Consider the following 16,304-nt stretch of genomic DNA (forward strand, 5'->3'; position numbering starts at 1 on the left):
ACGAAGGAATCGAAATTAAAAAAAAAAAATCTGAAAGCCAGCGTGCAATTGTACGGTGAGTGATGAAACAGTTAGGCTGTGATATTATATCCGGGGAAACACCTCTCCTCAGTGCTTTGTCTACTTATTCTCCTTCGTTTTAACTCTTATATTTTCGTTTTTGCTGTTTATAGTTCCTTTTCTCAATTTCACTCTTTACGTTTATAATTCGTTTTCTCCTTCCTATTAATAATTCGTTTTCTTTTTTTTTCTATTTACAATAGTCTATCTCTTTTTCTGTCTCACTCTCTCTATTGTTTTCTCTACATGCACGCACACCAAATATTTACCAGTGTGCGTGAATGTACATTAAACAAACCTGGTTCGCCCGCTGTTATAGGCTCTTGACTTAAAAGAGGGCATTTAACATTGCATCATGGATGTCTTTCGTAAAACATGTAAACTTTGGTCCTCGTGGTTCTACCTCGTATCGAGGAAACGGTATGTTTACCTCTTTGTCTTCATTACAAGACGCATTCGCACACGTCATTCTGTGATGTGAGTGTGTGCATGCGTTTACTTATCTATATTTTCTTTTATTATATTACTGTTACAAAAAGTTATTTATTCAAGGTCTTCGTGCGCCATCACTTTGACTAATTGGCCAAAAGATTAATAGGGTCTCAATCACAGCTTTTAACCAACGAGGGAATCTCTACACCTGGAGTGGGAGAATTTCTCCATCATCAAACTTAAAACTGCCCGCTGATGAGGTCCGTAAAAATCCACGTGGAAAAAGAAAGAAAACAAATTGAAAGCCATTTTAAACCAAAACATTAATTTAATATAAATTGGATAATTATGAAATTGTAAAATTAAAGATTAATAATTTTTTTTATCAACAGAGATGTGTCCCACAACCTGCCATAGTCCCCCGATAACTGAAAAAAAGGCTCCTCATTCGATATGGCCACTCTATCTGCTAGAAATAATAACCAAATCGCTTACAAATTACACTTTACCGTCTTAAATAAAGAAAGGACATTAGATAATTGAGCAACTTTGATTAGCAATCTGTCCCATCACGATTGGAGCTAAAGGGGTATTGAGATTACGCAACGTTCGTGTATTTTCAATGACATTAGTGACAAATGAAATGAGTGGCTTTAATCAGAAATTAAAATTTCGTCGAGGGTGTACACTTAAGTAAGCTAATTTTTCAAACCGATTCTGTTGTTTCGCCCGCCCGTTAAGTTTTTACTGGACATTTTTATGGTCTGTAGTATTGTATAACATAAGTTTTTGCTCTGAGGGTAGGTACAAATGAATTTGTTTTCTAACCGCAAATCTTAATCTGAAAATTCTTTTTAAAATGTAGTTTTGCATGCTGATGACAAATATCACAGTTATTATTTTGGAAAGTTTATAATAAAGAAGTTAGAAGCAGTTAAATTTATGTATTTTTACCCAATGAATTCCAAGCCAGTGTCCTCGCAGCGGAAGTCGAAACTATTTGTTGTCATGGCAACTCTAGTGTAGCGTGGGTGAAAGGATTGACAGCAACTAGGTTCTGTAAGGTGAAATTAGGAGTCAATATCACTACCATAGTAAACTATAAAAATTATTTACAGATCTGCGCGGAAGATTTGCCCAACAATCCAATGAAGATTTACAACCGGGTTTCAATTCCCATACAAGGCAAAAAGACACTTAGTGGAAGGGGTTAGGAAGAAGGAGAAATTAAGACAAGGAATGTATTTACTTCAGACTTGAAAAGAAGAAAACAATGAGATGGAAGAGAGTTCCAAAGTCTGGCAGTTCAAGATAAGAGCTACAACCATAGAAAGACTTCCATATTCATGGAAGCACAACAGCATTTGGATGAAGAAGCTGTGAGTTTCGAGTCAGGCGAGATGGCACAAAGTGATCTCGGACTAAGAGAGAAAGTTCATCAGAGCACTTCCTGTGGTAGTAATCATAGAAAAGACAAAGAACGGTGACATTGCGTCACCGTGACAAGGCTTGCAGAGTTGAAGCAAGAAAGGGACCAGTCAAATTAAGAGACTCACTTCTGAACCCATCTGAGGCAACCCAAGGCTTTGATCAGCCTGGGGTTATAATAAAAGACACTTGTCCAAGGTGCCATGCGATGGGACTGAACTCAAGACTACATGGTTTGGAAGCATGCTTTTCAAGCACACAGCCACACCTACACCTAATTGTTTGTGTTTTAATCCCAGATGAACCTTATTGAAGGAAACCTATGAACAAAGACAGTCCAATATTGACAACACCGTCTTCTTGTCTTAGCACTGTATTCTGGGTTGAATTATTATCCACTGTCATTTGTTTAGACATTATGAGGGAGATTCAGGTGTTATTTCTAGCAATCAGTGACTACATGGAATTGCAACATCAGTTGTCGTCGTTGTTGTTGTTGTGGTGGTGGAGATAATGAAGGTGTGTCACACTTGTTTATTCTTTATCATTTAATGTACTACAAAGGAATTAAACATGTTACATAATACTGTAGTTATATAATAAGTTGTAATATATTATATAACAATAGTAATAATCTTTTCTACTCTAGGCACAAGGCACAAAATTTTGGGGGGGAGGGGAGCCAGTCAAGTAGATTGACCCCAGTACGCAACTAATACTTAATTTATTGACCCTGAAAAAATGAAAGGCAAAGTTGACCTCAGCGGAATTTGAACTTAGAATATAAAAACAGATGAAATACTGCTAAGCATTTTGCCCGGCATACTAATGTCTCCTCCAGCTTGCCACCTTATAACAATAGTAATCTTATTATATAACATAGTGTTAAAATTTCATTGTCATTTTCTCTCAAATTCATACATAAATACTTTATTTGGACACACACCTAATTAGTGTAAACATTCATACACACACACACACATACTTGAAGTTAGGTTTTTTAGACAAATTATAACAAACATAACATGCTCAGGAAGAAGACATCAATATGTGTGTAGAGTGTAAATAATTTATTAGGCAGAAGTATAGAATGACAGTAAAACTATGTGCTTATGTGTGTGTATTAATTGATTTTATGTCAAGTTGTATCTAAAATTTGGTTTTCATGCTATCCTCACCTATGGTCATGAATGTTGGATAATTACCAAAAGAGAACAATCGCAAATACAAGTGACCAAAATAGGGTTCTTCCAAAGGATCTCTGGTGTAATGTTACTTAGCAAGGTGTGTAGCTTGGAGGACAGGGAGTCTCTCTAGGTCAAGCTGCCATTTCTATGCATTGGGAGGTCACAGCTTCAGTACTACAGGTATGTAGTTAGAATGTCATAGGAAAGAACCACAAGACAGATTCTTCATGCCAAGTCGACCAGCAGAAGACCTTGAGGTAGACCAAGAACGAGATGGTTGGATAATATCCATTGTCTCAGTTGGCCATGGCGGTTGCTTCTAATAGAACCCTATGGAGAAGGTGTCTGAGGACCCTACCCTGACAACCCTCCCAGGAATAGGGGACAGAAAATGGATGGATAGATACTACAATACACACTTTATTACAAGATTAAAAAGACTCGAGATTTCTTTTCATTTTTTTTTTTTTTTTTAAATTTTATGTGGAAGTACACAGGCTTTTTAGCTTATAACATTCGTGCTTTATTCAAAGTTAACAACTATGTAAATGTAATGGAATTCAAACCAGGTAATGCAATCTGGTCACCAACATAACCTGTTGCAAACTTATCTCTTTACAACCATGAAATTCTGCTTTCTTTCAACTTGATAAAACACCCTAATTATTTAATTTTGCATAAATTAGATGTCTTATTCATGTCTTTTTCATTGGTAGTATTAACAGTATAAGAAAGCAGTGACGGAAACTGAAAGGAGCCTGTTGTATATATATACATATATATGTATATATATGTATATATTGCTTGACAACTAGTGTTGATATGTTTATGTCCCCCGTAACTTAGCACTTCGGCAAAAGAGATCAATAGAATAAATACTAGGCTTACAAAGAATTAGTCTTGGGGCTGAGTTCTTCAGCTAAAAAACCTTTTAAGCGGTGCTCCAGCGTGGTTGCAGTCAAATGACCGAAACAAGTAAAAGAATAGAAGAAAACATACATGTGTGCGTGTGTGGCGCTCCAGCATGGCCACAGCCTTTGGGCTGAAACGTATGTATGTATGTATATTAATGTTTTTTTTTTATGATGAATTATAAGAAAACCACTTTTACATTAAACTGAAGAATTACTCAATACTTTTTAGAGATTATATATATTTACAAGAAGAGAGGTGACTGTGACTCTGCCTTCGTCAGACAGTCCAACGAAGGCTAGCACGTCATACCTTCGAAGTCGCTGTCAACCCTCGTCTTGTAAAATTGTGTGTGTAGGACGGGCTTACACAGTTTCTATCTATCAAATTCGCTCCCAGGGCATTAGCCGGCCGGGACCTTAATGGAAGACGTATGTATGTGATTATGTGTGCGTGCGTATATGTATGTATGTGTAAATATATGTATGTATATATGCTTATATGTGTATATATATATATATATATACGTGTATGTATATATATATGTATGTGTTTTAATTTACGTATCTATGTGTCCGTCTTCCTGTCTTCGCATGTATTATGTAACACAGTGTATGCGTTTATATAACAGTGGGCACTGACATAAGGTGTATTTTGTTCGTATATTTCATTACATCGTAAATAATACGAACGACCCCTTTTATCACTAACTCTAAACCCATATTTTTTCATTATTTCAAGTTATCGGTCCCTATTATCACAGAACCCTTCTAAACCAACTACGTTAATTAATAACAACGACGGAAAAGGCCAGCAGAAACGTCAAATAAACAAACAACACTTGTTTTGTTTACATTTTTTATAACTGATTCACTCTGTTGCCGACCGCACCTCCTACTTGTCTCTCTCTCTCTCTCTTTATCTCTGTCAATCATTCTCGCTTTTTCTTTATCTCACATTCTCTCTTTCCCCTCTCTCTCGTTCTCTCTGCCTCTGCTGTCTCTCATGTATGTATATGTATGTATGTATGTATGTATGATTGTGTGTGTGTATGACTCTGAAAGAATGTGTATGTATGAGTGTGTGAGAGAGAGAGAAAGAGAGAGGGGGAAGAGAGAAGTAGATTGAGTGGGAGAAATAACTAGATAAGAGATAGTAAAATAATCCGTTTACTATTATATAACAAACCAAGCTACCCGGTGACAATGTAAAAAGAAGAGGCTCCGAAGGTAGTAATGAGATTTAGTTTGGAGAAAGGTAATCAGTACAAGTGAAATAATAATTCTGAATGCTTATAAACTAGGAATTGGTTTTCTTTCCCTTATCGCCAGACCGGTTTTCGCCGATATTTCCTCGCTTGTCTCAATTTGTAACCCTTTAGCTAATAGTACATATCACACACATACACATAAACACACATGTCAGTTACACATACGGATCCCAGTTTCCCGGTGGGAGATTTGTAGGAATTCTTACTGTATTGGATAGGTGACTATATTAATATTTATTTCTTTTCCTCTTTTATACACATTTGATATATATATTTCTTTCTTTGACACACGCATACGCATATCATTTACACATACGGAGCCCAGTTTCCCAATGGGAGATTTGTAGGAATTCTTATTACTGTATTGAACAGGTGACTATGAAAACTGATTTCTTTTCCCCTTTCATCCACATTTCATAAATGTATCTCTCTTTCTTTGAGATTTATTTGGTTTTTATTTTTATTTTCTTTCGGTGAATCCAAGCCGGCCTCAACAAAAAAATGTGGCTGAAGTTGCCAAAGATGTTACGTAAACGACCATCTCCGGTGACAAAACGATCGGAATATCGCATGGAAACGACATGCCACGTTCACCAAATTTACAAATAAATTAAATTGAGTTAATTAGTGTTTAATGGTATATTTTATTAACATCAACAGCACAACTTAAATTTTTTTTTGTAGACATCCAGAGATTCCAAACGTGTAAATAATAGTTTCAAATTTTGGTACGAGCAAGGAATAAGAATGCCAGTCATATGCCAGCCTAGGGAGAATGCCCAAGGGACATTCATTCGATAGAGATACAAAAGAATGCCGATAAGTCGATTAGATCGACCTCAGTGGTCATCAGGCCGCTTGGCATTTTGTCCGACGCGCTAACGAGTCTGCCTAATACTCTTATGAACTAATGAAGGAGCTTATAATTACTAAGACTTAACTTTAATTAACAAGTTGTATGGTATATTCTATAAACAATGGAATCTCATACTTTTACATTGTGGGGAAATCTTTGGGGATTCCAGCTTCTTGTTTCAACGTAGTTCCTTCTGTTTTGCACTGGAAGGCGACAATTTTATCTAAAAAAAAAAAATTTTTTTAAGAGTTATTGTAAGTAAAACTTGTTTCAGGAATTAATGAATATGTGAATGAGTTAAGTTGTACTTGCGTGCGCGTGCGCATGTGTGTGTATGTATGAGTTAGGGTGTGTGTGTACTCTTTTACTCTAATTTGTTTGTCATTTGACCGCGGCCATATTGGAGCACCGCCTTTAGTCGAACAAATCGACCCCAGGAATTATTCTTTGTAAGCCTAGTACTTATTCTGTCGGTCTTTTTTGCCGAACCTCTAAGTTACGGGGACGTAAACACGCCAATATCAGTTGTCAAGCGATGTTGTGGGGGACAAACACACACACACACACACATATATATATATATATATATATATATATATATATCTGTGCACGATGGGCTTCTTTCAGTTTCCTTCTACCAAATCCACTCACAAGGCTTTGGTCGGCCCCACGCAGTGGTTGGTAAGCAAGCTATTTACCACACAATTTTTCCCTTCACACATACAGCCACTCTATCTATCTCACTGGCAATATATAAGGTGCATGTATGAAATATTGGTAAAATTGCATCAATTTGCCTCTTCCTTTCATTTCTTTAAACTAAGATGAGAAAAAAAAGGAACGACTTTGAGTTGACACAAAACAAAAGCTAGGAAAATTATTTACAATTTGTGTTGTCTACCGTTGTGCACCTAGAAAAGTTCTTCAATTTGGAGTGGCTGTGTGGTAGGTAGCTTGCTTACCAACCACATGGTTCTGGGTTCAGTCCCACTGTGTGGCACCTTGGACAAGTGTCTTCTACTATAGCCTCGGGCTGACCAAAGCCTTGTGAGTGGATTTTGGTAGACAGAACCTGAAAGAAGCCTGTCATATATATATATATAGAGAGAGAGAGAGAGATGTATGTGTATATGTTTGTGTGTCTGTTTGTCCCCCCACAATCGCTTGGCAACCAATGTTGGTGTGTTTATGTCCCTGTAACTTAGCCGCTCGGCAAAAGAGACCAATAGAATAAGTACTAGGCTTATGAAGAATAAGTCCTGGGGTTGATTTGTTTGACTAAAAGCAGTGCTCCAGCATGGCCACAATCAAATCACTGAAACAAATAAAATACATGTCCTTTAGGACATATCTGAATATCGCAGCAGCTTAAAATTTTGGCTTCTCTTAAAATCTTAAGTTTCATGTTTTTCATATATAAAATGTTAAGTCATGTGTCAGGTTTGTTTGTATTTCTCTCTCTCTCTCTTTCTCTCTCTCTCTCTTCCTTTCCCTCTCTCCTCCCTTTATCCCTCCATTCTCTCTTCCCCCTCTCTCTCTCTCTTCCTTTCCCTCTCTCCTCCCTTTATCCCTCCATTCTCTCTTCCCCCCCTCTCTCTCTCCCTACCTACTCTATCATAATAGCAAGAGGAAGCAGTGGCTATACTGAGAGACGTGCAGGAGAAAGAAAGTATTATTAAGGAAGGTAGCGGATTAGATACATAAATAGATTTACAGAGTAAGAGTGAGTGCATGAGTGACAGAGAGAGGGGGGGAGAGATTGTTAACACTTGCCTATAAGTTAAGCAAGAAGACAATGTGGTGGTGGGGTAGAAAGAAAGTGAAAGAAGAAGATATAGTGTAAGTAAAAGAGGAGTGGTAGGAAAAAAGAAAGCAAAATCTCTACTGTGTGTGTGTGTGAATGCTTATTTCTGTGTGTCATTGCATAACACCATTTGGACATCAATGAGGCTATGTTTACAATTTCTGTAAACATGAGGTGAAATAAACACCAGAGATGCTATGCTCCGAGTAGAAACTGCAGGAATTAATCAGAAAAAAAATTGCAAGCTTTTCTTTTTAATCCATTATCAATGTTGGAGGCACTTCCCTACCAGCAGGTATCTCAGGGTCACATGCATTTCTCCCCTTGGCCTGTACACTTCATGTGAGTAAAGGTAAAGTTACCTTTCCATATCATATTGACTCTCTGTTCTATACTCTCCTCCACACTTATCTCTCTCTATCTATCTATCTATCTATCTATCTATCTCACTCTCTTCTCCCCTCTCTGCTTCCTTTACATTTAAACATTTTTTCCCTTTCTCTACTGAAATTTTGCCAGAACCAACCAGAACTTCATGCGTTGCTTTCAAACCAGCGCTTGTTGCCAACACAAAGATATGAACTCCAATGAACTCAGTGAAGACAGCTCGACAACACCAACCACTAAAACACCCATCACCAAAACTCCAAAACCAATTTCAGAGAGTGTGAAGAGGGCCAAGTGTGAAGCATTATGGGGGATGTTTATTGGAGATGCTTTGTCCATGCCAGTCCACTGGTACTACAACACCAATGATATCCTGAAGAACTATGACAGGTGGATATCAGACTACACAGCTCCAAAGACATTTTACAGTGGATCTATTCTTCCATTGTCTGCAGCTGGTAAGTATTCAATTCAGATTTTATTCTTTTTTATCTTCAATGTATTTTTTTCTCCTCCATGTCTTCACCATTTAAAAAAAAATATTTTCGATTATTTGTAGAAATAAAAGAGTTTGTAGATGTGGTATTAAGCTACCAACTCATAAACCTTGAGTTCATTTCCATTACATATGTCTCATTGCATATTTGAGGGCAGTATACTCAACTCTAATGAAAATGTAAAGCCTAGTGGTTAAGGTGTTGCACTCACAATCATGAGATTACAATTTCAATTCCTGGATCAAGGAGGCTATCGTGTCTTTGAACAAAACACTTCATTTCATGTTGCTCTAGTCCATTCTGCTGTACATGAGTAACCCTGCAACACACCAGCATCCTGTTCAAGAGGCATGTTGTAACCTTGGTTACTTATAGACCATGGAAGCCGAGTCACTGGTGTGATGAGCCTTAGGACTCAAGACGACACTAGCACTTGATTCTGTATGCTTCACCTACAAAAATAAACACTAGATCACCTGAGTTAGACTAGCATCCCATCCTGGGTGAGATTTGTCTCACATTTACTTCAAACCATAAAAACTAAGGCTGAGTACTACTGACAAAAATAGAATAGTGACAGTGAAAAGTCTCAGATTTGAAGGAGAGTGAGAGAAGGGGAAGAGATGAGAGAGAGTGAAAGAGAATGAGGAGAAAATATCGAGAGAGAGAGAGAGAGAGAGAGAGATAGAGAACGATAATTTAAAATAGATACGTAATGAAAAAAAAACTGGTTAATTAAGGCACAACAACGCTTTTGAAAGATTTTCTAATTATTTTTATTCCTTATTAATTTTTTTAATCATTTGTAACCAATATAATATCGTTCTTATAATCAACATTAACTTCACCGTTATCATTTTCATCGTCTTAAACACCCTCTTTAGCCTCTTCATTTAAAGTTTGCTTTCCACTCTACTGTGCTACTTAACAACCTTTTAATTAGATGCAAGGTCCTTGATGCTTTAATAGAGACTGGGAAGTTGCAGCATTTATGCTGATTTCAAGGTCATTTAATAGCGACTTGGATTTCCGTCTGCAAACTTATATAAGCATTTCTATGGGAGATAACTTTGTAATTTATTACTCTGTAATATAAAGATTTACTTCCCTTCGGTGTTTTATCCTTAACGTATAATAATAATATTCAACCAACATTCACTTTTCCATGCATGCATGGATTGAGCGGAGTTTTTGAGGCATATTTTTTACGACCTGATGCCCTCCTTTTCGCCAACCCCCACTTGTTTCCAAGTAAGTTGATATTTCCCTATAGCCAGACATGATTTTGCAGAATATTGGAAATGAATAACATTGCATGTATGACTGGCATTCATTTACAACTATCGTGCATTGTCAAGAAAAAGAAACAACAAACATACATAGACGTTCACGCACAGAAATAAAAACAAGCGCGCGCGACGAACTTCTTTGTGAATGGATTTAGTATACCGAACTTCTTTTTGAATACTAAATCCATTCACAAGGCTTCTTTCAATTTCCTTCTGATAGCTAGACAAGCTGTGATTTGTAGAGTTATATTTCAGGCCCATAAACACAGTGCAACACCTGTGCAGGATACGAACTCACAACTGACGATACGGTAGCCTGACGTACATTATGGTAGCCTTGTACCTGTAAAAGACAGACATAGATATGAAATTGCCTCTTTTTTAATCTGTCTAGTTCAGTGTTTCTCAACTGGGGTTCACACAACAAAATGTTAAATTGGGGCCCCTGAAAAATTCTGCTTTATATGTATGTATTAGTATGTATTGCGAGAAACAGCTAGGTATCGTTTTCTAGCGTTTTACATATTCAACATACACAAGTTAATGTGTGAAATACAAAATAGTAATAGCTTTTAAACATCAAATGGCTAGTGGGGGAGGAGGCAACTGAATAAAATAGTAATCAAAGGGGTCTGTTGGTAAAAAATGTTTGAGATCTCCCTGGTCTAGTTTAGTATTCAGACCAATGAACATCACTCATATTTCTATTTCTTTATGATGCTTCTATTTTTCATCCCTCTCTTAGATGACAGTGGTCGCAAATCTTCAAGTAATAATCAAACCAAAGCCATTATAGGCCAAGTAATTTTACATGACAAACTTAAATTCTGGACAAGTGGAGATCCATATTTTTACCACCAAGGTAAGATATATTTCAGGTTCATTAACTTAAGATTGTTGTCTAAATTGTTTTCACTGCAAAACTTTACTATTTATATTTGGGGAAAAACAGTGAGCTAGTGGGATAGTTAACATGTTGGACAAAATGCTTAATGGCATTTTGTTTGTCCTTATGTTCTGAGTTCAAATTCCTCCAAGGTCAACTTTACTCTTCATGTGTGTGTGTGCGTATGTGTAACGGCATTCACCTGTGAGGGGTTAAGCCAGCTCCTATTGAGTTCACTGCATCACAGGTCAAAGCAGTCCATGCACATCTGTTGGTGGGTGATTCTGCAGTGTGTTGAAGCCATTCCTGGTTCCATGCTAAAGACTCAAGGGCCAGAAACAAGCTCCATGTCTGCTTTGACTGTCATCAAACTCTTATGAACTCACAACGAGACAGTCTACCCTTCGTACTTTCAGGACCAAAGAAATAAGTACTATAGGCCTTGTGCTTATAGTAAAAAGGAATATTTGGAAAAAAAGTAGTGAACTAGCAAAATATTTAACATGTCGGACAATATGCTTAGCAGCATTACTTTCTGGGTTCAAATTCTGCTGAGGTCAACTTTACCTTTCATCTGTTTAGGATCAATAAAATAAATACCAGTTATGCACTGGGCTCAATGTAATCAACTTAGCCACTCTCCCTAAAATTTCTAGCTTTGTGTCAAAATTTGAAATTATTATTATTTTTTGGAAAAAAGATGTTTTGCAGTATTCCTTCTAGCTCTTAATATTCTGAGTTCAAATCCTACTTAGATCTAACCTACTAAATACTTTCTAAACTTTCCATAATTTACTCCTATCGCACCCTTGCCATCATGCAAAGGGAGCCCTTTTACCAGTGGTTCTCAACTGGGGTCTGTATGACCCCTGAGGGTCCATATAAGACTTTTGGAGGTCCACATAATAAAATAGTAAATAGGTGCTACCTTGTCTATGAATTGAACCCAAATGTTATCAAAATCAGTCAGCCCAACAACAACAACAAAAACGATTTATATAGTTTCTTCTTCTTCTCCTTCTTGAATACTTTCAACAGTTTTGTATAAGATGCTTGTAAAAGTACAATTTTTCTGAATAAAAGAAATTATTTTCTTTTTTTTTTTTTCCCCTTTTCTTTTCTCTTTCTCCTTACCTGTCATGAAGGGATGGAGCCAGGTGACAATACTCTTAATATGTTGGTCGCTCTGAAAATCCTTCAGACCATGCAAGAAACTGACCCATGGGCACTAAAGTCCGACCAAGAAGTCATGGCCAGTGTACTGGAGTCCTATGTCCATTTCATGACCACACCCGACACTCACAATGACACTTATGCAGAATCTTTCCATCGGCTGTTCTTCAAAGACTGGAATGCCGTTCCTGACCCTCCATTAAGGGGACAAGACATTTTTGATTTTGCTAAAAGAAGGTAAAAGAATATATATATATTTCTATGTGTGTGTATATATATATATATATATATATATATATATATCATCAAGATTAATGTAATATAAAGCTGAAAAAAAAAATTAACACCAAATATACAGTGCGTGTGTTTTTATTGGCTAAACTGGCAATATGACCATCCCCAAGTACAACAACATCTGTTTCAACACACGATTTCACATAAAAAATCTTGCAAAACAAATATGTAAACGGAATATATCATCATCATTATCATTTAACATCCGTCTTCCATGCTTGCATAGATTGTATAATTTTACAGGAGCTGGTAAGCCTGGGGATAGCACCAGGCTCCACCATAGATGGATTGATAGATAGATAACAAAATGCATAAATCTATTTCAGGTCGCGGCAAATGTTATCTCAACCACCTGATAGCCAACTGTCGGGCATTGGAGCTTTGGTATTGGTTTTGCCTTGGGTTCTACGCAATGCTGGCAAAACTGAAGATGAGTGTGCGCAGACAGCAGTTGAATTCATCAAGCTAACGCACCCAGTTCAATCCCTGATACCCTTCGTTGACATCTACTCCAGACTGTTTCACGCCACCTTGAATGGGTTTGATTTGGGATCTGAAGTAAGAAAAATACTGGCACATGCTTCTTTGGGAGGCCATGACAACAGACACATGATGTTACATTTAGCAGATCAAGTAAGCAGGTAAGACCCATGCCCGTCGCTAAGGGTGTGCACTGGACGGCACTGCCCCATCAGTATTCAATGGTGCACCCTCATATTTACAGTGATACACTTATTTTGAAACTCCACTTTAGCATTATTACAAATTAGTGACATGATTTCTACGGCTGGATGCCCTTCCGAATGCAAACCACTTTACAGAGCATGCTGGTTACTTTTTTCATGGCACCAGCACTGGTGAGGTTACCAAGTAACCCACAAGACAGAACCCTACAACTGAGTAGTGGGGTGTAGTATTGAGGGAGGTGGTTTTATGTTGGGTGATGAGAGGGTTAAAATATGAAAAAGCGACTGGAATTGGTGCCTTCAGCCTTTTGAGTCTGACGAGATGCCTATACTGCTAAGCACTTTATAGGTCCAAGACCAATGGTCACTCTATGACCAGCCATAACTTTTAACTTCCTAAAAAAAATATATATTACTGCCCTAATGTTTTAGAGTGTGTTTTTTTTTGGATATATGAACTACTGGTGATACACACACACACACACACATATATATATATATATATATATATATATATATATATATATATATATATATTCGAGTCGCCCATAATGCAATGCACTTTATAGGTGTGAAACCAATGGTCACTCTGTAACCAGTCATAACTTTTTACTTTCTAAAATTATATTATTGCTCTAACACTTTCAAATGTACTTCAGTTTCACATATATGAACTACTGACGATGTGTGTGTGTGTGTGTGTGTAAATGCTTATATGTATGTATGTGTAATGCATGTGTATAAATGTGTATGTATTCATGTATATATATATATATATATATATACACATAAATACAATGAGTTTTCGGAGCATGGAAAGTGGATGTTAAACGATGACAATATATACATACATGAGCAATCTAATTTCTTAGCACTAATCTGGACTGGGTTATGTTGAAATCTTAATGTTTCAAATAGAAATATATCTCTTCTTATTGTTTCATTTATTACCCAGCTCTGAAAACTCGTTAAAAGGTCACCAAAGAAACACCAGTTTACTTGGATTGGCATGCTACATTGAATCTTCCATGAAAACCCTACTCTACCTGATGCTGTGTTTTGCTGAAGACTTTAACAGCGGTACATATGTCAACACCAATAGTGGAGGTGTGTAACCATTGCTGCTTTATATATATTTTAAAATGTATAACAGTAGCAATACATCTTTTGGGGTTTCTTTTTTTTTTTTTTTTTTTTTTGTCTTTTACTTGTTTCAGTCATTGCACTGCAGAGCCATGCTGGGGCACCATCTCAAAGGGTTTTTCTTATATTTATAGGTTTTATTTAGCATTTATGTTTTTTTTTTTTTTTTAAGTCTGGTATTTATTCTGTCAGTCTCTTTTGCTGAACTGCTAAGTTACAGAGATGTAAGCAAACCAATACTTGTGGTCAAGTGGTGGGTGGGTGACAAGCACACACGCACACACACAGATATACACACTCGACAGGCTTCCATGCAGTTTCCATCTTCCAAATTCACTCACAAGGCATTAGTTGACCCAAGGATACAGTAGAAGACATTTGTGCAAGGTGTCACACATCAGGGACTGAACCTGAAATCACATGGTTGCAAAGCAAGCTCCTTAAATTTATGTTTTATATGCCACCAGCACAGGTGCACTTGGTTTCACAGGTCCCCTTAAGCAGAGCACATCGCCAAAGGACTTGGTCACTAGTCATTGCCTCTGTGAGGTTCAAAGTTAGAAGGTCATGCTTCACTGCCTCATCCCATGTCTTCCTGGCTCTACCTCTACCACAGGTTCCATTCACAGTTAGAGATCGGCATTTCTTTACCCAACTGTCCTTGTCCATATGCATCACATGACCATACCAGCTCAGTCATCTTTCTTGCACATCCAGCAAAGCATACTAACTTCATTTCTCTCAAGCCTATGCATGTCCTTGGCTGTCATAGCTATGTTTCACTGCCATGCAGTGTAGCTGTTTGCACGCAGGCATCAAACAGTCTGCCTTTCACTCTGAGAGAAAGGTCCTTTGTTGCCAGCAGGGGTAGGAGCTTTCTTAACTTTGCTCAGCCTAACCTTATTCTCACAGCTACACTCTCGGAACAACCACCTCCACCTGGTCACCTAAATACCAGAAGCTGTTAACTATCTCTAGCTTGCTCTCCTGGCAATTGATGGAGTCTATTTTCCATGCATGTTCAGCATTTATCACTAGGGCTACATCTGTTTCCAAGCAAGGTAATTTTCCCCCATAGCCAGTCCATATTTTTACGGAAGATTGGAAACGAAGAACCCCCACTTGAGTGATGGTGATGCTCTTTTACGACTATCACATGATGTCAGGCAAAGGAGACAGTAAAACACACAGGCACATATACACACAAACATATGTACACGCACAAACACACACACACATACACGCATATATATAAACACGTTGTAAAAAAACTAAATTATATAAATGCTTTTTGTTTCTTTTTCAAATCTTAAATTTTTATCCTCTTTGATTGCAGGTGAGAACTGTCATCGTGGTGCAGCATTAGGAGCTGTTTTAGGTGCAGCTTCGGCGCAGGGAAAAAGTGAGAAGATCAAAAACGTCTGGAAAAGTGGCTTGACGTTGCGCAAAGAACTACAGAAACTGGAAGCTAGTTTTCTCGCATCTGAACCGAGTCAAGACAGTTAGTCTCGTGCTCCCCCCTCCCCCAACATATACACTACTGATGAGAGTTACCTCCCTTCCATATAGACTCTTGCGTCAACAGCTGTGTTGCTCTGGTTAATTAGAAGTAGAAAAACTACTCTAATTCATCTAAAGAAATTAGTTATAATAATATTTGTTAATTATAATTTTTTCTCGGTCCTTTTAAGCCACAAGTATTTTAGAGCTAATCTTTTCATAAAACCTCAAAAAGATTCCTGGAATTAATTTCTTAATTCCATTTTCTATTTGCATTAACTGAATGAGAGATCAACTCTCTCCCTTTGTTTCTCTCCCTCTCTCTCTGCATATATATATATATCATCATCATCATCGTTTAACGTCCGCTTTCCATGCTAGCATGGGTTGGACGATTTGACTGAGGACTGGTGCAACCGGATGGCTACACCAGGCTCCAATCTAATTTGGCAGAGTTTCTACAGCTGGATGCCCTTCCTAACGCCATATATATATATATA

General features: G+C 37.4%; 1 protein-coding gene across 8 annotated transcripts; it reads left to right on the forward strand.

Moving 5' to 3' along the window:
- The first annotated feature begins 286 nt into the window (after positions 1–286).
- LOC106877385 (uncharacterized) lies at positions 287–16,187 on the forward strand. Of its 8 annotated transcripts, none has more exons than XM_014926276.3 (7): positions 287–480; positions 8,469–8,794; positions 10,868–10,984; positions 12,154–12,418; positions 12,802–13,116; positions 14,117–14,268; positions 15,641–16,187. In XM_014926276.3, the coding sequence occupies exons 1-7, from the start codon at positions 416–418 to the stop codon at positions 15,808–15,810; spliced, it is 1,410 nt and encodes a 469-aa protein (XP_014781762.2). In that variant the 5' UTR covers positions 287–415; the 3' UTR covers positions 15,811–16,187. The 8 variants fall into 8 exon arrangements, with proteins under 8 accessions (XP_014781762.2, XP_089193780.1, XP_089193777.1 ...); XM_089337654.1 differs by lacking the exon at positions 287–480 and adding an exon at positions 2,416–2,439 and having other exon boundaries at positions 15,641–16,041; XM_089337651.1 differs by lacking the exon at positions 287–480 and adding an exon at positions 5,138–5,276 and having other exon boundaries at positions 15,641–16,041.
- The last annotated feature ends 117 nt before the right edge of the window (positions 16,188–16,304 follow it).

Source organism: Octopus bimaculoides, chromosome 19 (assembly GCF_046866305.1).
Source record: "Octopus bimaculoides isolate indiv1 chromosome 19, ASM4686630v1, whole genome shotgun sequence".
Taxonomy (NCBI): domain Eukaryota; kingdom Metazoa; phylum Mollusca; class Cephalopoda; order Octopoda; family Octopodidae; genus Octopus; species Octopus bimaculoides.